Genomic DNA, 22,172 nt, shown 5'->3' on the forward strand with positions numbered 1-22,172 from the left:
CAAACTACAGAGCAGAATAGGGGTCGGTTCCAGAAAGCAGAATTCTGTAAACCGGTCTGATCATGTGACAAAATCTGAGGAACAGCTCGTTTTTAAAATTTCATGCACAAGGGTAAGCTTAATCGTGTTCGGTTACCGTGACGACTACCTGAAAAACATCAGGTTAAGTGGAGTTAGGGTCAGTTCCCTCCAGATGTTTTTCTAAATGGGGTTTTCAGTCGCAAGTCAAACATCGCATTTTCTACCCAATCTAATCAGATCCAATTCCTCCAGACTGCAAACTTTCTCCTGCAGCTGCAGCCTCCACCCCCCACTGTCACGCGCCCCCTCTGACTGCCAGAGGCGGGGAACAGCGCACGGTGCGCCGCCTTGTGCACCTGGTACCTTGTACAGGCGCCTAGACCAGCCAGCTGAGGCGGAAGCAATGCGGAACCCCTACTCAACCATTTCCACCCTCCCCTACAGACACCAGCCAGTCGTGTCTGTGTAGGCGCAGCTGATATTCAGACTCGGATCTTAGCTGAGTGGGCCACTGGTGGGCTAGTGTATTAGACCACTGTGTCACCAAGTGCTTTACTGTATCATGTATATCAACATGAATTTGTATATTTTTGTAACGTTTTCTCCTTTTTTCTCCCAATTGAGCATAGCCAATTGGTCTTCCGCTGCTGGTGACCCTGATCTCGCCCGAGGAGGGTGTATTTGCCAGACATGCTCCCTCCAACATGTGCACTAACCCCTTCTAATTTGCCCACACTTCGATGGATTTGTGCAAGAGGCCAGTCCTGCGCATGGAGAGTCACGCACTAATCTCCATGTTCCTTCACTTTTGTACAGGCACCTTGGGTTACTAACCAGGGTCCATACACTGCATCAAGAACCCCACCTCCTTTTTTAGTCCAGCCTTTTCCCACCCAGCAGACTACAGTGGTCAATTTTGTCTGCTTCACGCACTGCCAATTGTTTCTGCTAGGGGGCGCCCAGCCGACCGGTAGCAGAGTTCAGAAATGAACATGCATTTCAATCCTGATCTGCGCTTTGCCTGTTTAATGCCTCATTTTCTTTTCTATTTATTGATTAATTTTTTCCCATTTTCTAACAATTTAGTGTAGTCAATTTGTCTTCCGCTGCTGGGGGATCCCTGATTGCAGTCGAGGTGGGAATATTGCTGCTCACGCCTACTTAGACCCGCACGCAGCCCTTAGCAGAACTGCACTCTGCACAGGTGCCTCTTTATCTGCTAATCAGGGTCCTTACACAGCATTTTAAGACCCCACCCACATAGTCCGGTCATCCCGTCCTAGCAGAACTGAAAAAGTAATTGCTCTTACTGGTGGTTCGCTGAAGTCTCATTAAAATTTGGATAACTTTTTCTTTTTTAAATGTAATAAATCTACTTCATTTGTTATGATTTGATATTAAGTCTAAGGTTAAATTAAGTCTCTTTTTTTGGCGTTTTTCTTTAGAACGGCCACTACCTTATTTCAATAGCAGCCAAAGCAGGCAAAGCATTTGTTGCAGAGTAGGGGCACAGTCTCATTTGGCTTTTTAAATTTCCAAATCAAAAAAATAATATAAAAATAATATAAAATAATAATAAAAACCCAAAACAAAACAATAAACAACATGCTTTTTTCTTTAAATATTTATAAGAAAATGACTAAGACACCAAGAGAACTGGACCAATGACATCGGCATGTCTGTAACTTGGAGAGAAATAACAGATTCTCTGACTCAGCTCCCATGAATTCATTAGTGGCACAAACTTGGAGGTGCAGGATTTCAAACAGTGATGTAATTGATCCAAACCTCCCAGAAATCATTGATAGAAAATGAATCATTTCATTAGAAAATGGTATTACGTATTGTTTTCTAACATTAAACCAGCCAAACATGACTGTTCCCCTTAACGCTGCAGCATACACGTCCAGTGCAGATTCATGCGCACACACTCAGGAAATTCTAGCATGCAGCTCGGTGTCATCCTGTCAGCTCGTCCTCGCCAGATTTTAACGTCGAGATTCTAAGGCAGCGGTACCGGTGCCGACATTTCTCCTCCTCCACCACCCTTTTGTTCCTCCTCCCTCTCTCGCTTTTTCCCCCCCTTTCTGTTTATCTCGCTTTCCCTTCCAAGAAAGCTCACCTCATTTGAATCCCCTGATTTCACATGATTTACATGAGGATGCTTGGGATAATTATTGCCTTTCTATTTCCAGCTTGGCAACACACAGGGTATAATTTTCCCCTCACACATACACATCTTCCAGACAGAGAGAAAAAGAGACAGCCAGAGAGAGCCAGGAAGAAAAAAAAACTGATTAAGAGAGAGAGTTTGGGCAAACAAACTCAATTTCAGAGAGTTCTGACTTAAAGCAAACATCGGCACAGTCTTTATTGGTGCTCGGCGTGATTCTGAAGCACAGACGTGTCGGAGAAATAATACACTTGACATTTTAATACAGCCAGAATATAATCAGATCATTTACCTAGAAGTACACAAACACAAGCCTGTGCCAGACTGCAAAGACTGCTGCATTCACACTTGCCATTAAATTACAGCAAACGAATAATTTATTCTATTATTATTTATTCTAATTGGTCAGAAGTTGTGCTGTAGTACTAGATTTACAGTGATGCTTACTTTTAATGTCTGGCTGGTGTCTTTTCGGCATCTTTCACCAGGATGCTTACAGAAAGCTTTAACACAAACCAAAGGTCCCTCCTGCCTCTCCTCCGACATTCAACCAGACAGTCAGACCCTGCGGAATAGCTGACCAGGTTGGAGGCACCAATGAGATTGAACTCTGTCTCAGTCTCTGACTGGTGGTGGGCTAGCCAACCAAACCGAATCCTTTTATACGGCTTTAATACTGACACAGAGGATTACCGCTGTAATTATAATCAATTTACTTCAAACCTGAACACAACTTTAGGATAGTAAACAACCAGCATGTACATTATATTGCCAAAAGTATTCACTCACCCATACAAATAATTGAATTCAGGTGTTCCAATCACGTCCATGGCCACAGGTGTATAAAACCAAGCGCCTAGGCATGCAGACTGCTTCTACAAACATTAGTGAAAGAATGGGTCGCTCTCAGGAGCTCAGTGAATTCCAGCGTGGTACCGTGATAGGATGCCACCTGTGCAACAAGTCCAGTCGTGAAATTCCCTCGCTACTAAATATTCCACAGTCGACTGTCAGTGGTATTATAATAAAGTGGAAGCGATTGGGATCGAAAGCAACTCAGCCACGAAGTGGTAGGTAGAGCGGGGTTAGCGGATGCTAAGGCGCATAGTGCGCAGAGGTCGCCAACTTTCTGCAGAGTCAATCGCTACAGACCTCCAAACTTCATGTGGCCTTCAGATTAGCTCAATAACAGTGTGTAGAGATCTTCATGGAATGGGTTTCCATGGCCGAGCAGCTGCATCCAAGTCCTACATCACCAAGCGCAATGCAAACCGTCGGATGCGGTGGTGTAAAGCACGTCGCCACTGGACTCTAGAGCAGTGGAGACGTGTTCTCTGGAGTGACGAATCACACTTCTCAGTCTGGCAATCCGATGGACGAGTCTGGGTTTGGCGGTTGCCAGGAGAACGATACTTGTCTGGCTGCATTGTGCCAAGTGTAAAGTTTGGTGGAGGGGGGGATTATGGGGTGGGGTTGTTTTTCAGGAGCTGGGCTCGGCCCCTTAGTTCCAGTGAGAGGAACTCTTAATGCTTCAGCATACCAAGAGATTTTAGACAATTTCATGCTCCTAACTTTGTGGGAACAGTTTGGGGATGGCCCTTTCCTGTTCCAACATGAAAAGCAAGGTCCATAAAGATATGGATGAGCGAGTTTGGTGTGGAAGAACTTGACTGGCCTGCACAGAGTCCTGACCTCAACCTGATAGAACACCTTTGAGATGAATTAGAGCGGAGACTGCAAGCCAGGCCTTCTCGTCCAACATCAGTGTCTGACCTCACAAATGCGCTTCTGGAAGAATGGTCAAAAATTCCCATAAACACACTCCTAAACCTCGTGGAAAGCCTTCCCAGAAGAGTTAAAGCTGTTATTGCTGATAAGGGTGGGCCGACATCATATTAAACCCTACGGATTAAGAATGGGACGTCACTCAAGTTCATATGTGTGTGAAGGCAGACGAGCGAATACTATTGGCAATATAGTGTTTGTGCTCTAACCATGGTGTTAAATAAGAATCACACTGTACCAACAAAGATTTACTTCAAGGGGTCGGACTGAATTGACAAGCATCGAACTGCAGACTAGCACAGTCCCTCTCTGACAAGTATAAATCCATTAGCATCATCTTCAGATACACTAGCCCACCACCGCTGGGATCTCGAGCTGTCGAGTTTGAATGACCAGCCAGGTGCCTACACAGACATAATTGGTCAATGACGCCTGCACAGCGCGTGACTCTCCTCACGCGATACTATCCCTTGTATGAACACGCCTCAGGCAGGTGAAAAGAAGCGCCTAAGACGGCACACACGTCAGAGGGGGCATGTAGTATTTAGGAGTTATACCTTGTGTAGTTGGATATAAGGAGATTGAGAGATCCAAACATAAGCACCAACTAAGCATAACATTATGACCACTGACAGGTGAAGTGAATAACACTGATTATCTCTTCATCACGGCACCTGTTAGTGGGTGGGATATATTAGGCAGCAAGTGAACATTTTATCCTCAAAGTTGATGTGTTAGAAGCAGGAAAAATGGACAAGCGTAAGGATTTGAGGGCCAAATTGTGATGGCTAGAACATCTCCAAAACTGCAGCTCTTGTGGGGTGTTCCCGGTCTGCAGTTTTCAGTATCTATTACAAGTGGTCCAAGGAAGGAACAGTGGTAAACCGGCGACAGGGTAATGGGCGGCCAAGGCTCATTGATGCCCGTGGGGAGCGAAGGCTGACCCATGTGGTCCGATCCAACAGACGAGCTACTGTAGCTCAAACTGCTGAATACGTTAATGATAGAAAGGTATCAGAATACATAGTGCATCACAGTTGTAAGGTGGTCATAATGTTCTGTCTCATCGGTGTATGTTGATTAATATTGGAATCTTAGTACTACAACATTCCCGATTTCATCTCAAACCAGCCATCAGCCTTGATCAAAAGCATTCATTCAGTCATCCTGACAAGCCAAAGATGTGCCAAGTATCGTCTTGGGTTCAAAATTAGACTGTGCTTTGAAAATGAAATAATATAGAGGTTTCGCAGGGTCCATCATCTCAAATACAACTGCGTGCCATCAAGCAATTTTTATTTTCCACTTGCTGAGATGAGCGACTGTATACTCACCCCCCCCCCCCCCCCCCCCCCCCTTTAAACAAGCAGCTCGTCCAACGTGTTCAATTACCTTCGTGTCACATTAAAGCACTTGAAATGAAAACCAGATATCTGCTGATTAAATTAATTTAGTTTTGTTTTTTTTAATGGACAGCTTAAATTATGACAGCTTTATTATGCCAGTCAGAGCATTTAAAAATGTAGTATTTTTTAAGTCTAATGTGAATTCATTGAATGATGCCACTTCTCATTTACGATTCATTAAATATTACTTAACGTTATCAGTTCCATGTTGAGTGTGATTATAAGATACCTGTAAGAGTGTTATTTTAGATCTTCTTCTGTTTAATCTTGCATCATGCAGACAAAGACAAAGAATGTGCTCCAAAAAAAAATCACATGGCCAAAAGTAAATAGACATGCATTCCTAATGAGTTCCCAATCAGTTATTTTACTATTTTATTTATGCATTTTCTCCCAATTTAGTGTAGTCAATTTCTCTTCTGCTGCTGGGGGATCCCTGATTGCAGTCGAGGTGGGTATATTGCTGCTCACGCCTCCTCCGACCCGTGCACAGTCGTTAGCGGAACCCTTTTTCACCCATGCATTCTGCACAGGCGCCTCTCTATCTGCCAATCAGGGTCCTTACACAGCTTTTAAAGACCGCACCCACGTAGTCCGGTCATCCTGCCCTAGCAGAACCGTGTCTGCTGCAGGCACTGCCAATTATGCCCGCTAGATGCTGCCCAGTTGACCGGTGGCAATGCCGAGTTTCGAACCGAGGAGTTCAGAATCTCGGCGCTGGTGTGCTAGCGGAACATCCCCCCAATCAATTATTTTAGCCAACAAGAAAGAAGACAGCGCTGTTATCTTAGCAAATAGAGACCATGTTAGTACAATAACAGTACCTCGTTTTGTATCATAGTGTCTGTAAATGTTCTAAAGAGGGTACCTTCTTTTTAATATTTTAAATTTAAGATCAAAGAAATACACGGGGGGGGGGGGCACGGTGGCTCGGTGGGTAGCACCGTCGCCTTACAGCAAGAAGGTCCCGGGTTCGATCCCCAGGCGGGGCGGTCCGGGTCCTTTCTGTGCGGAGTTTGCACGTTTTCCTCGTGTCTGCGTGGGTTTCCTCCGGGAGCTCCGGTTTCCTCACACAGTCCAAAAACATGAAGTCAGGTTAACTGGAGACACTGAAATGCCCTATAGGTGAATGGGTGTGTGTGTGTATGTGTGTCTGCCCTACGATAAACTGGCACACCATCCAGGGTGTTACTGTGTGCCTTGCGCCCATTGAAAAGCTGAAAATTTGATGTCAGTTAGAATCCTCTCTTCTTAGGCAGTTGCCTAGTTTGGCAGTGGGCAGCAAGGCAGCGCACTAGGTTGACAACGAAGGAAAATGTCTATACCTATACCCAGTGGACAGTGGTAGCTCAGCGGTTAAGTTACTAGACTAGTTATCATTAGGTTCACCAAGTTGCCACTGTTGGGCCCCTGAGCAAGGCCCTAAGTCTGCTAAATGCTGCAAATGTATATATACTACTCAGTTTCTGTTCAGAGGGAAACTAATGACTGAAGGCTTACAGCAAGTTGCAGTCTGATTAACTGGTGTGGCGTCATGCTAATCATCCACACCTCCTTCAGGCTTGCAATCAATATATAAGCATTTCCACTCATGCTCTTTCCTTGACAAGGCCACGCCAGTGCATGCCACACGCTATAATGCTCCCAGTTTGCCAGTTGGCAAAATCTGCCACACTGTGGGAACACGCATGAGAAAGAGTGCTTATAAAAAAAGGGCGTTTACCCGCTGAGCGCTGACGAACAGTTTATGGATGATGCTGCCAGCCGGACCCCGTCCGCCGCCAACCACAGCCACCTCTGGCTCTTCTAGCAGAGAGCTGACAAACCTGTGAGGAAACCAAAAGAGAGAGAGAGAGAGAGAAATATCAATTAGCAGAACCGATGCCAAATTAGCTAGTACATATTAGCTCCTAGACAAAGGACAAGTTCAACAAGAGTTACACTATTCAGGATTCAAAACAGCTGAGCTTGAGAGACAGTAAATGTGAATGAGAACCCAATAATGAATGTTATTCCTTGATCATTTTACCCACCATGCAGAAAACGGTTCTAAATCTTAAAGAAAGTGAGAAATATTGTGAGCATCATTAAAACCCACAACACAGATAAACAGAATAAGTAATGTCTACTAAACCATTTCAATTAAAAAAAAAATCAGCAGTCGAATACACTAGCCCAGCACTGCAGTAAATCCTAGGGGGGGGGGGGTCGAACTCAGGACCTTCTTGCTGTGAGGCGACAGTACTACCCACCGAGCCACCCTGCTGCCCCTTCACGTCTAATTCAAATAAAAAAACTATCCATACATTTATATACATTTTTGGCATTTAGCAGATGCTTTTACTTACAATTATTATTGAACGCAATTTGAGCAATTAAGAGTTGAGAGCCTTGCTCAACCCAGCAGTGGCAACTGGGGCATGAACTGGCAACCTTTTGATTACTAGTCAAGTACATTAACTGCTGAGCTACCACTGGCACAACCACCATAATAAACCCATGCATCTGTGTCTGGTTAGTACTTAGACAAGGTGCGAGGTGGAGACTAGGACTTTAGAAACTCTAGACTAGTTTAGACACTCACTGTCTTAACCGCTTATCCAATTAGGGTCACGGGGGGTGCTGGAGCCTATGCCAGCTTTTCAATGGGCGCAAGGCACACAGTAACACGGGGGGACGGGGCGCCAGTCCATTGCAGGGCAGACACACATACAGTGTATCACAAAAGTGAGTACACCCCTCACATTTCTGCAGATATTTAAGTATATCTTTTCATGGGACAACACTGACAAAATGACACTTTGACACAATGAAAAGTAGTCTGTGTGCAGCTTATATAACAGTGTAAATTTATTCTTCCCTCAAAATAACTCAATATACAGCCATTAATGTCTAAACCACCGGCAACAAAAGTGAGTACACCCCTTAGTGAAAGTTCCTGAAGTGTCAATATTTTGTGTGGCCACCATTATTTCCCAGAACTTCCTTAACTCTCCTGGGCATGGAGTTTACCAGAGCTTCACAGGTTGCCACTGGAATGCTTTTCCACTCCTCCATGACGACATCATGGAGCTGGCGGATATTCGAGACTTTGCGCTCCTCCACCTTCCGCTTGAGGATGCCCCAAAGATGTTCTATTGGGTTTAGGTCTGGAGACATGCTTGGCCAGTCCATCACCTTTACCCTCAGCCTCTTCAATAAAGCAGTGGTCGTCTTAGAGGTGTGTTTGGGGTCATTATCATGCTGGAACACTGCCCTGCGACCCAGTTTCCGGAGGGAGGGGATCATGCTCTGCTTCAGTATTTCACAGTACATATTGGAGTTCATGTGTCCCTCAATGAAATGTAACTCCCCAACACCTGCTGCACTCATGCAGCCCCAGACCATGGCATTCCCACCACCATGCTTGACTGTAGGCATGACACACTTATCTTTGTACTCCTCACCTGATTGCCGCCACACATGCTTGAGACCATCTGAACCAAACAAATTAATCTTGGTCTCATCAGACCATAGGACATGGTTCCAGTAATCCATGTCCTTTGTTGACATGTCTTCAGCAAACTGTTTGCAGGCTTTCTTGTGTAGAGACTTCAGAAGAGGCTTCCTTCTGGGGTGACAGCCATGCAGACCAATTTGATGTAGTGTGCGGCGTATGGTCTGAGCACTGACAGGCTGACCCCCCACCTTTTCAATCTCTGCAGCAATGCTGACAGCACTCCTGCGCCTATCTTTCAAAGACAGCAGTTGGATGTGATGCTGAGCACGTGCACTCAGCTTCTTTTGACGACCAACGCGAGGTCTGTTCTGAGTGAACCCTGCTCTTTTAAAACGCTGGATGATCTTGGCCACTGTGCTGCAGCTCAGTTTTAGGGTGTTGGCAATCTTCTTGTAGCCTTGGCCATCTTCATGTAGCGCAACAATTCGTCTTTTAAGATCCTCAGAGAGTTCTTTGCCATGAGGTGCCATGTTGGAACTTTCAGTGACCAGTATGAGAGAGTGTGAGAGCTGTACTACTAAATTGAACACACCTGCTCCCTATGCCCACCTGAGACCTAGTAACACTAACAAATCACATGACATTTTGGAGGGAAAATGACAAGCAGTGCTCAATTTGGACATTTAGGGGTGTAGTCTCTTAGGGGTGTACTCACTTTTGTTGCCGGTGGTTTAGACATTAATGGCTGTATATTGAGTTATTTTGAGGGAAGAATAAATTTACACTGTTATATAAGCTGCACACAGACTACTTTTCATTGTGTCAAAGTGTCATTTTGTCAGTGTTGTCCCATGAAAAGATATACTTAAATATCTGCAGAAATGTGAGGGGTGTACTCACTTTTGTGATACACTGTACACACACATTCACCTATAGGGCAATTCAGTGTCTCCAATTAACCTGACTGCATGTTTTTGGACTGTGGGAGGAAACCGGAGCACCTGGAGGAAACCCACGCATACATGAGAAGAACATGCAAACTCCACACAAAAAGGAACCGGACCGCCCTGCCCGGGGTTCGAACCCAGGACCTTCTTGCTGTGAGGCGACAGTGCTACCCACTGAGCCACAGTGCCGCTCTAGTTTAGACACATCTGATCTTATGTTTTTTATTACCAATAAACTATAGCTAGAAATTGGGCCATACACACATATATGCTCTCTCTCCTCCCTTCTCCTCCTCTGAGGAAGCTCTGGGTTCCTTGTTAATGAGGCTGGCCGGCTTCTCCCGTCTAACCCTAAAGTGACCTCCGAGTAGCCCCTGGGAACTAACGAGGCCTACGAGCCATTCGTGTGACATGACCGCAGCCAACCCCATCAAAGCCACACGCCGTTCCTCAGCTGCCTCCTCTCCGGCTGCAGGTCAGCGGCCGGGAATCTGCCTTCCACACATCTGAGCTAGGTGATCTATTCCGGGAATCAATTGTGCAAAATAAACACACACTGTGCTGACATATGCTGAGACACAGCTCTGGTCATCTGTAATGATATCCTCCTGGCACTCGGTCATTTCTTTGTCTGTACGGGTCGCTCTATTAAAGGGGTTTAGCTCGACTTCAGGGATCTATTAAAGAAGTTTTCTCTAATAGCTCAGGCGTACAGGGGCTCTTGAAATAAGATTGCTCTTCTCTTTGAGAGGCATTATGTCGTTTCGGAACCCTAGAGTAATCCTTTCATTACCTGGTCTGTTATTATTTTGACTTGGAAATTATTGCAGTGTTGTAGCTGCCAAGTTAAAAAAAGCTAGAGTCAGGGATTTAAGATACTTGAAAAAAGGAAAAGTGACAAAAAAATATATCAAAACTATGTCAAAAATGTCTCAACTGGAAAAAAATATATTATCATTAGCATTTAAGTATTACTTCAATACAACCACAAATCAGAAAAAGTTGGGACAGTATGGAAAATTCATACAAAATAAAAATGCAGTGTTTCTTACATTTACTTTGACTTTATTTCATTGCAGACAGGATGAACCTGAGATATTTAATGTTTTGTCTGCTCAACTTCATTTCATTTATTAATAAACATCCATTCCTGCATTTCAGGTCTGCAACACATTCCAAAAAAAGTTGGAACGAGGGCAATTTAGGGCTAGTAATGAGGTGAAAAAACTAAATAATTATGTGATTCCAAACAGGTGATTGTAATCACGGTTTGGTACAAAAGCAGCATCCAGGAAAGGCTGAGTCTTTGATGAGCAAAGATCATCAGAGGATCTCCAGTTTTCAACAAATGTGTGAGAAAATGATTGAAATGTTTAAAAACACTGTACCTCAAAGAAAGATCGGAAGGGATTTGCATATTTCTCCCTCTACAGTGCATAATATCATTAAAAAATTCAAGGAATCAGGAGGAATTTCAGTGCGTAAAGGCCAAGAGCGCAAGCTTAAGCTGAACGCCCGTGATCTTCGATCCCTCAGACGGCCCTGCATCAGGTACCGCCACTCAACAATAGCTGATATAACCACATGGGTGAGGGATTACTTTGGCAAACCTTTGTCAAGCACTACAATACAGAGTTACATTCACAAATGCCACTTAAAACTTTACTGTGCAAAAAAGAAGCAAAAAAGGCGCCGATTTCTCTGGGCTCGGAGGCATCTAGGATGGACCATCACACAGTGGAAACGTGTATTGTGGTCAGATGAATCAGCATTCCAGGTCTTTTTTGGAAAAAATGGATGCCATGTGCTCCGGACCAAAGACGAAAAGGACCATCCAGACAAGTACATTGAAATCTTGGAGCAACACGTGCTGCCTTCAAGACGTCATCTTTTCCTGGGACGTCCAGGCATGGCTACGGTAGAAGAAGCCTGCCTGCAGTCCTGATCTGTCCCCAATAGAGAATGTGTGGAGAATTTTGAAACGAAAAATGTGACGACGACGACCCCGTACTGCTGCACATCAAACAAAGTCGTGTTTGCAGGAAGAATGAGACAAAATAAAAGCTAAAACATTAAATCACTTGGTATCCTCGGTGCCAAAACGTCTTTTAAGTGTGGTGAAAAGGAATGACAACATTACAAAGTGGTAAATGCTTTACTGTGCCAACTTTTTTTGGAATGTGTTGCAGGCCTGAAATGCAGGAATGGGTGTTTATTAATAAATGAAATGAAGTTGAGCAGATAAAACATGAAATATCTCAGGTTCATCCTGTCTGCAATCAAATAAAATTCAAAGCAAATGTAAGAAACTCTGTGTTTTTTATTATTTGCATTTTCCATGCTGTCCAAACTCTTTCTGATTTGGGGTTGTATTACTCTATTAATAATGTGTGTATATAGAGACAACCTGTAGTTAGACCTGTAGTTAAATGGTTCATAGATCAATAAATAGATAGATAAATCGCCCCTAGGTGTGTGTCTTTAAACGTCTCTGAGTGTTGCCTAATGATAGATTATCCCCCTGTCCAGTGTTTTTGAGAGGCCCAGAATAAAATAATAGATTTACTAGATGGATATAGCTCAGTTAACAAATCACTATCAGGATGAATTCCCATTAAAATTCTCAGCCTTGCATTGCCATCATTCAAATATACACATATTAATATGAGCCGTACCGCTCCAGTTCCTCCGTGCCCTCTCCTTTTTCTCCTTTCCCGAGGCCGAACTTCGTTCTGAGGGAGCGAGCCTGGGCAATGATGGCCTCTAGCGCTGTGATCTGGTTAATAGTATCCTGGGAATAGAGCCAAAGCATAAAATAATGAGACATTCAAGTGTGCGTGCTCATTATATTTTAGTCAGGCTCGTTCGGCCATTGACAGAGCTACTCTAAGCCTCACCTCCAGCTTCTTGAAATCAGTATTTGGGTGGCGGAGAAGCTTGCTGGCGTGAGAGGTGACCTGCTGAAGGGTTTTGCGCACCGAGGGGATGTCCTCAGTACACTCTGTAGGTAGGGGAGACAGATGGAGAGATGGGGGAAAGGAAAACACACAGATCAACAATCGACAGATAAAAAATGACAAGGGTTGAACAATCGTAACATTCCTGTCTGTCTGGACCCACTAATGGTTGCCATGTTTTCATTTAAAGGTTAGAATTTGGAACAAAAGGTACATTTTATATATCAATCAGGCAGCTGAACACAATGACAATCAACTTCATAATATTGTGTTGCCTCAATTGCCCAACAGTGGCTGAAAGGCATAGTTGGGATTCGAACCCACAACCTTTTAGTTGGTAACCCACAGCTCTACCCATTAGGCTACCACTGTCCCCATTATGATAAATATTTATCAGTATGTTAATCCAATATGATCCCTGTGTGTGTGCATAAAGGGCAGTTGTAGCCTAGAGGTTAAGGTACTGGAATAGTAATTAAAAGGTCACCAGTTCAAGCCCCACCACTGCCCTTAACCCTCAATTGCTTAGACAATATACTGTCACAGTACTATAAGTCGCTTTGGATAAAAGCGTCTGCTAAATGCCGTAAATGTAAATGATAATTCGGGTAAATGTGAAAGTGAGTAAGGACTTTAGCATGTATGTAAACACACACACACACATTGTCAAACACACACTATAAGTAAAATTAGCTTAGTACCATGCATGTACTCACCTTCCTCCTTTACTTTAAGCAGAGCAGCATGAAGAATGCATGATAGCAAGTGACGGGTCAGGTCAGAAGGCTTCTGCACAGCCAGATAGTGCAGCACCTACACAGCACACACACACAAACACACTCATGCACACTTTTCTTAATACATCTCGTCAGTCTACGCTTCGACTGCAAGACGCTCCCTATGAGGTTCGCTTGACTCGCTTGCAAAACAGACATAGTGTGAAGTTTTAATTGCTTCGCGGTCTTTCTGTTAAGTTCGTCTTGCTATTTTCCTGACTGCCTATGACTGGGTGACCTGCTCAAGGCTACTTTGTGTACTAGATGACAGAAAAATGTAAAGTATTCCATCACTGGCTGGGACAAGTTACTGGAGCGATTAAAAAAAAAATGACAAGAGGACAAAATTTAATATAAAAAAATTCAAACTAAACGCGAGCTTTTTAAAAAAGCCTGACGGACGGCTGAAGGACGCACCGTGATGACGTCCTTCACGTTGGGCACGGTTTCCATGAACTCCGCTTCAACTTGGCACGTGGAAAGGGACACCTTGGCAGCGCGGCACGTTCTGACCCACTTTGCGGCTTTTACTAGAGTGCAACCACATGGGATACGCTGGAACTTACATTTGATCACTGCAGCCACTGTGTTTAGGGATGTTTCTATAATGCAGATGGCGTGCAGATAAAACAGGACTTGTCCTTGAGCTTGAAGAAGTTGTGCGGCATTCGACAAAGGGAATCTTGTTAATGGTTCGGATTTTGAAGTACACCATATGGCCAAGAATATGTGGGCACTTTACATACATAATTATAGAATTCCACTTAAAAATGACACTTTCCATTGGAGTTGGGTAAAAAAAAAAAAAAAAAAAAAAGTACATTTTAGTCGGTCTGTTTATACTGGTGGGGTTGAAGTTTGGTATATAGAATAAAACTGCAGAATTCAGCATAGTGGATCTATCAGAATAGTACAGCTACTATAGAAATAAGAGCATGACTGTTGGATTTCATGGCGGTCCATTTACCTTTGGTCGCGGGGGTGGGTTGGTGGTGGATTAGAGCTGGAGCCTACCCCAGCTTTTCAATGGGCGCAAGGCACACAGTAACACCCTGGACGGGGCGCCAGTCCATTGCAGGGCAGACACACACATACACACACACATGCACACACCCATTCACCTATAGGGCAATTCAGTGTCTTCAATTAATCTGACTGCATGTCTTTGGACTGTGGGAGGAAACCTGAGCTCCCGGAGGAAACCCACACGGACACGGGGAGAACATGCAAACTCCGCACAGAAAGGACCCAGACCGCCCCGCCTGGGGATCGAACCCTGGAGCTTTTTGCTGTGAGGCAACAGTGCTACCCACGAGACACCGGGAAATAAAAGTGGAATGACCAAAGGTATACGGACTTTGACCTGTTTTGGTGATCTCAATATAGTGCGGTAATATTATGGTCCAATACAGTGGTACCTTGTAACTCAGCGTCCCCTAAACTCAAAATCCTTGAAACTCAACGCCGTTCGTCGAGAAACTTGTACCCTTAAACTCGACGTTTCCTTTAAACTCAACGTGTTCAGTTTGTTTTTGAAAAATGTATTTATTTAATTTCAAATTAACAATGAACAGCCGTTTTGTTCGGCGCTCGGCTTGAGCGGTGCGGTGAAGTGCGCATATGAGACGAATCTGCATTTGTGTGGAATAACCGTCAGATTCACTCTGAAAGCTCCACATGTATCTGTGTTTAGCTGAATTTTCCTCCTGTTCTACTTTTAAACTTGTGTTATAGCTCGGGGTGCTGAAGATTGTAAGAATCAGTTTTTAATTTCACTGTTTTTATATTATATTTGTGTTATTTTCAGTGTATAAGTGTCAAAAAAGGTAATTACTTTACATTAGCCTAAAATATATGCAGTTCCACAAGACCATGGAACGCATTAACAGGTTTCCCATACATCCTTATGGGAAAAAATACCTTGAAACTCAATGCCTTTTAAACTCAACGCCACTCCCAGAACTAACTGAGTTTCAAGGTACCACTGTACTTTTATAAAGGTTAGTAAGCAAGCAAACATGATGGTATCTGGAAGACTTTACCCTTATTATTCATTACTATTGGAAGTAAAGAAACTGAGGATATTACACTGATCAGCCATAACATTAAAACTGCCTCCTTGTTTCTACACTCACTGTCCATTTTATCAGCTTCACTTACCATATAGAAGCACTTTGTTTTTCTACAATTACTGACTGTAGTCCATCTGTTTCTCTTCATGCTTTGTTATCCCCCTTTTCATGCTGTTCTTCAATGGTCAGGACCACCACAGATCAGGTATTATTTAGGTGGTGGATCATTCTCAGCACTGCAGTGACACTGACATGGTGGTGGTGTGTTAGTGTGTGTTGTGCTGGTATAAGTGGATAAGACACAGCAGCGCTGGTGGTGGTTTTAAACACCTCACTGTCACTGCTGGACTGAGAATAGTCCACCAACCAAAAATATCCAGCCAACAATGCCCCGTGGGCAGCGTCCTGTGACCACTGATGAAGGTCTAGAAGATGACCAACTCAAACAGCAGCAATAGATGAGCGATCGTCTCTGACTTTACATCTACAAGGTGGACCGACTAGGTAGGAGTGTCTAATAGAGTGGACATTGAGTGGACACGGTATTTAAAAACTCCAGCAGTGCTGCTGTGTGTGATCCACTCATACCAGCACAACACACACTAACACACCACCACCATGTAATTGTCAAGGAAGTGCTGAGAATGATCCACTACCTAAATAATACCTGCTCTGTGGTGGTCCTGTGGAGCTGATAAAATGGACAGTGAGTGTAGAAACAAGGAGGTGGTTTTAATGTTATGGCTGATCTGTGTATATAGATAGCAGAAAGTAAACTTTTATGCCAGTTTAGGATGTTTCAGTCTGACTTTTATGCTCTTTGGAGTGAAATAAAATAAAGCATTTTGTCCAGGCCGCTAACTGACAGGACAGCTTTTTAATAAAGTTCCAGTTTGACTCTAGAGAAATGATAAAGTGGAGCGCTGTACCCTTTCTGCCTCTTTAGTGTCGTCGAATAGCCTTCTCTGTCTGCGCGCTGGAGTGGCCTTGGCACTCTCCCATGCCTCTACCCACATGTTGCCCGGGATCTTCATCCTGGCACTGAGTGTTCCTTGCACCACCTTCCTGTCCGCCTCATCACTCACTTCCTCCTCTACGTAGTCTCTCGGTGAGTACCAGCGCACGAAATCCTCCAGGGAACAGCCGGGATTGGCCGCCTGAGGGAGTCACACACACACACACACACACACACACACACACACACACACACACACACACACACACACAGAGAGAGAGAGTTAGTAGACTTTTTAGCTTACATAGACAAATTTCAAGATAAAATCTCACACTCCGTCCTTGGTAAAATAAACGGGCAAAAATATGTAGACACCCCTTTTAATTAGTGTGTTCACTTAATAGGTGTGTTAAATTATGAGGGATCTTCAAAAAGTTTCCGCACTTTTGTATCTTCATTAGAAACGGTGAGGATGGGAGGAGTAGTAATTGGTCGTGTCTAAGAGACTGAGAGAGCGCTTATAACGAGACTGACACACGCCCCCTTCGACAGTGCGCAGTAGCCAACCGCATCTTTTCACCTGCATGATCCGAGTTCATATGCGAATCAGCTTTGTGTATAGAGAGCCACACCCTGATCAACACATTATCGACCATCAATCAGCCAGCAGAGGTCGTACTCGCCTCAGTTAAAAGGAGTCCCTATCCGGCTCCCACCCTGTATGAACAACAGCCAATCGTTGTTCGTGTAGGTTCCCAGCCCAGCCGGATGGCAAAGCTGAGTTTCTAACCAACGAGTTCGAAATGTCAGCTCTGGTGTGCTAGGGTGTTTTACCGCTCCGTCACCACTGTGCCACCCGAGCGCCCAAAAACATTTTTTGCCAGTGGTATTAAAAAGTCGGGACGACGCAGGGAAAAATGCATCAAAAGTGATGGAATTAGTGTGATTGCAGTAGACACCGCGGCTTGTATACAGCTCTTGGATCCGCCCACCCGTTTGCCTGCCCCGCCCGTTTCTTGCCCCATTCACTTCCATTCATTTTTTGAAAGTCTGAGATATCAACGCCATTCCAACTCTAAATCGTCGCCTGTTCAGGACACCCCGACTTGGATACAGCATTTACAAATGTGCACCCTCACCCGCCACGCCCGTTTTTTGCCCCTTACAGTTCCATTCATTTGTTGAAATTTTGAGATATCAACGCCCTTCCAACTCAAAATCATCTGACCCATTAATGACACCGCGGAATGTATACAGCTTTTGAATCCGCCCACCCGTTTGCCCGCCACGGCCATTTTTTATACCCATTTTTTGCCCCATTCACTTCCATTAATTTTTTGAAAGTCCGAGATACACTATATTGCCAAAAGTATTCGCTCGTCTGCCTTCACACGCATATGAACTTGAGTGACATATTATTCTTAATCCGTAGGGTTTAATATGATGTCGGCCCACCCTTTGCAGGTATAACAGCTTCAACTCTTCTGGGAAGGCTTTCCACAAGGTTTAGGAGTGTGTTTATGGGAATTTTTGATTATTCTTCCAGAAGTGCATTTGTGAGTTCAGACATTGATGTTGGACGAGAAGGCCTGGCTCGCAGTCTCCGCTCTAATTCATCCCAAAGGTGTTCTATTGGGTTGAGGTCAGGACTCTGTGCAGGCCAGTTAAGTTCTTCCACACCAAATTCGCTCATCCATATGTTTATGGATCTTGCGTTCTGCAACGGTGCGCAGTCATGTTGGAACAGGAAGGGGCCATCCTCAAACTGTTCCCACAAAGTTGGGAGCATGAAATTGTCCAAAATCTCTTGATACACACACCCGCCACACCGTTTTTTTTTTTTGCCCCATTCACTTCCTTTAATTTTTTTAAAGTTCGAGATATCAACGCCATTCCAACTCTAAATCATCTGGCCTATTAATGACACCGCGACATTGTTACAATTTTTGGATACGCACACCTGCCACACCCATTTTTTCGCCCCATTCATGTCCATTCATTTTTTATTTTATTTTGAGATATCAACGCCGTTCCTCTAAATCGACCAGCCTGTTGAGGACACCCCGACTTCTATGACATTTTTGTATACACACACCTGGTCACCCGCCATTGCTGCAATCACTCATGCATTTTCTTCAGGAAATGTACCTCTCTAGTTTGTTTTTTTGAAATTCTGAATAATACACTTTAAAAAAACGCGGAAACATTTTGAAGAACCTTTAGTCATAGGTTGTTGTGATGACCCAATATTTTTTGAAAAGAGCAAAGAAAAACATCATTGCTCCGAGAATAAAAATGACATTATTTTAATCACAGTTGAAGCAGAAGAAATAAGAAGAACAGTGCTCTGCTTAAATATGAACGAACGTCGAGTTAATTATCATGACTTTTTCAGAAGGTCACGTTTGTGGTTGGCATAAATGTGTGGCTTTTTCAAGTCCTAATATAAGAAGTCATATCAAATTAAGGCACAGCAGATTTTTATCATGTCCTGTGCACTGCAGCTCTCTAATATAATATCCTTAATAATTACAGTGTTACTGCCTTCTCAGCTGATGCCATATCAACATCATAATACACCTTCGGAGGCTGGTGAAGCGTCGTCAACTTTACTGCTGCCGCCGACAGGGTTCAGCGCACAAATTAATTCATTTACTCTCCCTTGGTAAATATTGGAATTCTGAATTCATAATTTAAAGAAAAAGGTCATGCTGAAATTTACACAGTGCATTTTGAATCTGCAACAAACATTACACTTGTTTTGGTACTTACAAACTAAATCAGAAAAAGTTGGGACAGCATGGAAAATGCTAATAAAATAAAAATGCAGTGTTCCTTACATTTACTTTATTTGACTGCAGACAGTTTGAACCCAAAATATTTCATGTTTTGTCTGCTCAACTTCATTTTATTTGTTAAAAAACATCCATTCCTGCATTTCAGGACTGCAACACATTCCAAAAAAAGTTGGGACAGGGGCAATTTAAGGCTAGTAATGAGGTGAAAAAACTAAATAATGATGCGATTCCAAACAGGTGATTGTAATCATGGTTTGGTACAAAAGCAGCATCCAGGGAAGGCAATGTACCTCAAAGAAAAATTAAAAGGGATTTGCATATTTCTCCCTCTAAAGTGCATAACATCATTAAACGATTCAAGGAATCAGGAGGAATTTCAGTGCGTAAAGGCCAAGGGTGCAAGCTTAAGCTGAACGCCCGTGATCTTCGATCCCTCAGACGACACTGCATCAAGAACCGCCACTCAACAATAGCTGATATAACCACATGGGTGAGGGATTACTTTGGCAAACTTTTGTCAAGCACTACAATACAGAGTTACATGCACAAATGCCACTTAAAACTTTACTGTGCAAAAAAAAAAAAAAGCCTTATGTTAACCATGTCCAGAAGCGGCGTCGACTTCTCTGGGCTCTAAGGCATCCAGGATGGACCATCACACAGAGGAAACATGTATTGTGGTCAGATGAATCAGCATTCCAGGTCTTTTTGGAAAAAATTAATGCCGTGTGCTCCGGACCAAAGGTGAAAAGGACCATCCAGACTGTTATCAGCAACAAGTCCAAAAGCCAGGGTCTGTCATGGTATGGGGCTGTGTCAGTGCCCTTGGCAAAGGTCATTTACACTTCTGTGATGGCAGCATTAATGCAGAAAAGTACATTGAGATCTTAGAGCAACATGTGCTGCCTTCAAGACGTCATCTTTTCCAGGGACGTCCATGCATTTTTCAACAAGACAATGCAAAACCACATGCTGCACACAAAGGCATGGCTGCAAAAGAAGAGTCTGCCTGCAGTCCCGACCTGTCCCCAGTAGAGAATGTGTGGAGGATTTTGGAACAAAAAAAGGGACAATGACGACCCCGTACTGTTGCACATCTTAAGACGTGTTTGCAGGAAGAATGAGACAAAATAAAAGCTGAAACACTAAATCACTTGGTCTCCTCGGTGCCAAGACGTCTTTTAAGTGTGGTGAAAAGAATGACAACATTACAAAGTGGTAAATGCTTTACTGTGCCAACTTTTTTTGGAATGTGTTGCAGGCCTGAAATGTAGAAATGGATGTTTATTAATAAATTAAATTAAGTTGACAAGACAAAACATGAAATATATCAGGTTCATTCTGTCTGCAATCAAATAAAAGTCAAAGTAAATGTAAGAAACTATGTGTTTTTATTTTATTTGCATTTCCCATGCTGTCCCAACTTTTTCTGATTTGGGGTTGTAGAACACACCTTCTCTAAGAAGTTGTTTTTAATTGCTGTATTACAAGTGAAACACTTATGGAAGGAAAAAAAAAACTAAAGCTATCCACCCCACCCCGTGAGTGAGAACAAGTGTCGCTGAAAAAACCTGGAGCAAGCTGCACAGTATCCACTAATCACAAAAAAAATTAAAGTGCAGGAGCAGAAGTAAAACAGAAGAAATAGAAAGGGATTTGGTCTTAGATGTGGTATAAGGGTTTTTTTAATCAGCAAAAAAAACTATCGTGCTATGGTGCACGATTCACCCCAGTAGTGAACAGAGAGCACGGGCTTGTCAGCACCGGCTGTTGTAAATGAGCCGGCTGACAAATTCCGGTGGCGAACTTTCTCGACATGACCTTTCTGCTCGTCGGTACGAGTACTGTGCACTTTTATAGAAGATAATTACTCAGAGGCGCAGCGATGAGACACGATGATCCGAGTTTTGCAGAAATGAGGCAGCTTGGACGGTCTCGGCAGAGAGGGCGGAGGTGAGGGAGGATTTTATAAAGCTGAATTTAAGCTGATCAGCTCAAGATATAGATGCTGGTATTTACACCTAGCAAACAGAAAAGACTTGCCAGGCCAACAATCGATGAAGATCGAATCTTTGTTGACTTGGATCAGCTCTGTTCTGTTTTAGATCAATAAAACAGTCACCCTGTCTGTCTTTTAAACATTTTAAAATAAGATTTTGGTTATGATCTATTATTTAGTCATATGTTCATACACTTGAGACCAAACTCCTGGGCTAAATACTTTGAAACTCAATGTTTCACAATTCCGAAGTTGATGTGTTAGAAGCAGGAAAAATGGGCAAGCGTAAGGATTTGAGCGAGTTTGATGAGGGCCAAATTGTGATGGCTAGATGACTGGGTCAGAGCATCTCCAAAACTGCAGCCCTTGTGGGGTGTTCCCGGTCTGCAGTGGTCAGTAGCTATCTAAAGTGGTCCAAGGAAAAAAACGGTAAGTGGTAAACCGGTGACGGAGTCATGGGTGGCCAAGGCTCATTGATGCACGTGGTCAATCCAACAGATGAGCTACTGTAGCTCAAATTGCTGAAGAAGTTAATGCTGGTTCTGATAGAAAGGCGTCAGAATACACAGTGCATCACAGTTTGTTGCCGCAGACCAGTCAGGATGCCCATGCTGACTCCAGTCCACCGCCGAAAGCGGTATCTATCACGTCTATTGAATAGCGAGGGATCTATTACATCCATTAAATAAAGAGGTATCTATTACTTCTATTAAATAGTGAGGGATCTATTACGTCTATTAATAAGTGAGGGCTCTATTACGTCTATTAAATAATGAGTGATCTATCATGTCTATTAAAAAGTGAGGGATCTATTATGTCTATTAAATAGTGAGGAGTCCATGAT

General features: G+C 43.5%; 1 protein-coding gene across 1 annotated transcript in view; it reads right to left on the bottom strand.

The window, feature by feature from the left end:
• Window positions 1-22,172, bottom strand: part of rab3gap1 (RAB3 GTPase activating protein subunit 1) — a 99,940-nt gene that overhangs the window by 8,806 nt on the left and 68,962 nt on the right. The window contains exons 19-23 of the mRNA XM_063005602.1: window positions 16,506-16,733; window positions 13,445-13,541; window positions 12,669-12,772; window positions 12,447-12,562; window positions 7,109-7,211 (exon numbers count right to left, since the gene is read on the bottom strand). Of these exons, the coding sequence (XP_062861672.1) occupies window positions 7,109-7,211; window positions 12,447-12,562; window positions 12,669-12,772; window positions 13,445-13,541; window positions 16,506-16,733 (648 nt within the window). The remainder of the gene's footprint in view (window positions 1-7,108; window positions 7,212-12,446; window positions 12,563-12,668; window positions 12,773-13,444; window positions 13,542-16,505; window positions 16,734-22,172) is intronic.

The sequence above is a fragment of the Trichomycterus rosablanca genome, chromosome 12, assembly GCF_030014385.1.
Source record: "Trichomycterus rosablanca isolate fTriRos1 chromosome 12, fTriRos1.hap1, whole genome shotgun sequence".
Taxonomy (NCBI): domain Eukaryota; kingdom Metazoa; phylum Chordata; class Actinopteri; order Siluriformes; family Trichomycteridae; genus Trichomycterus; species Trichomycterus rosablanca.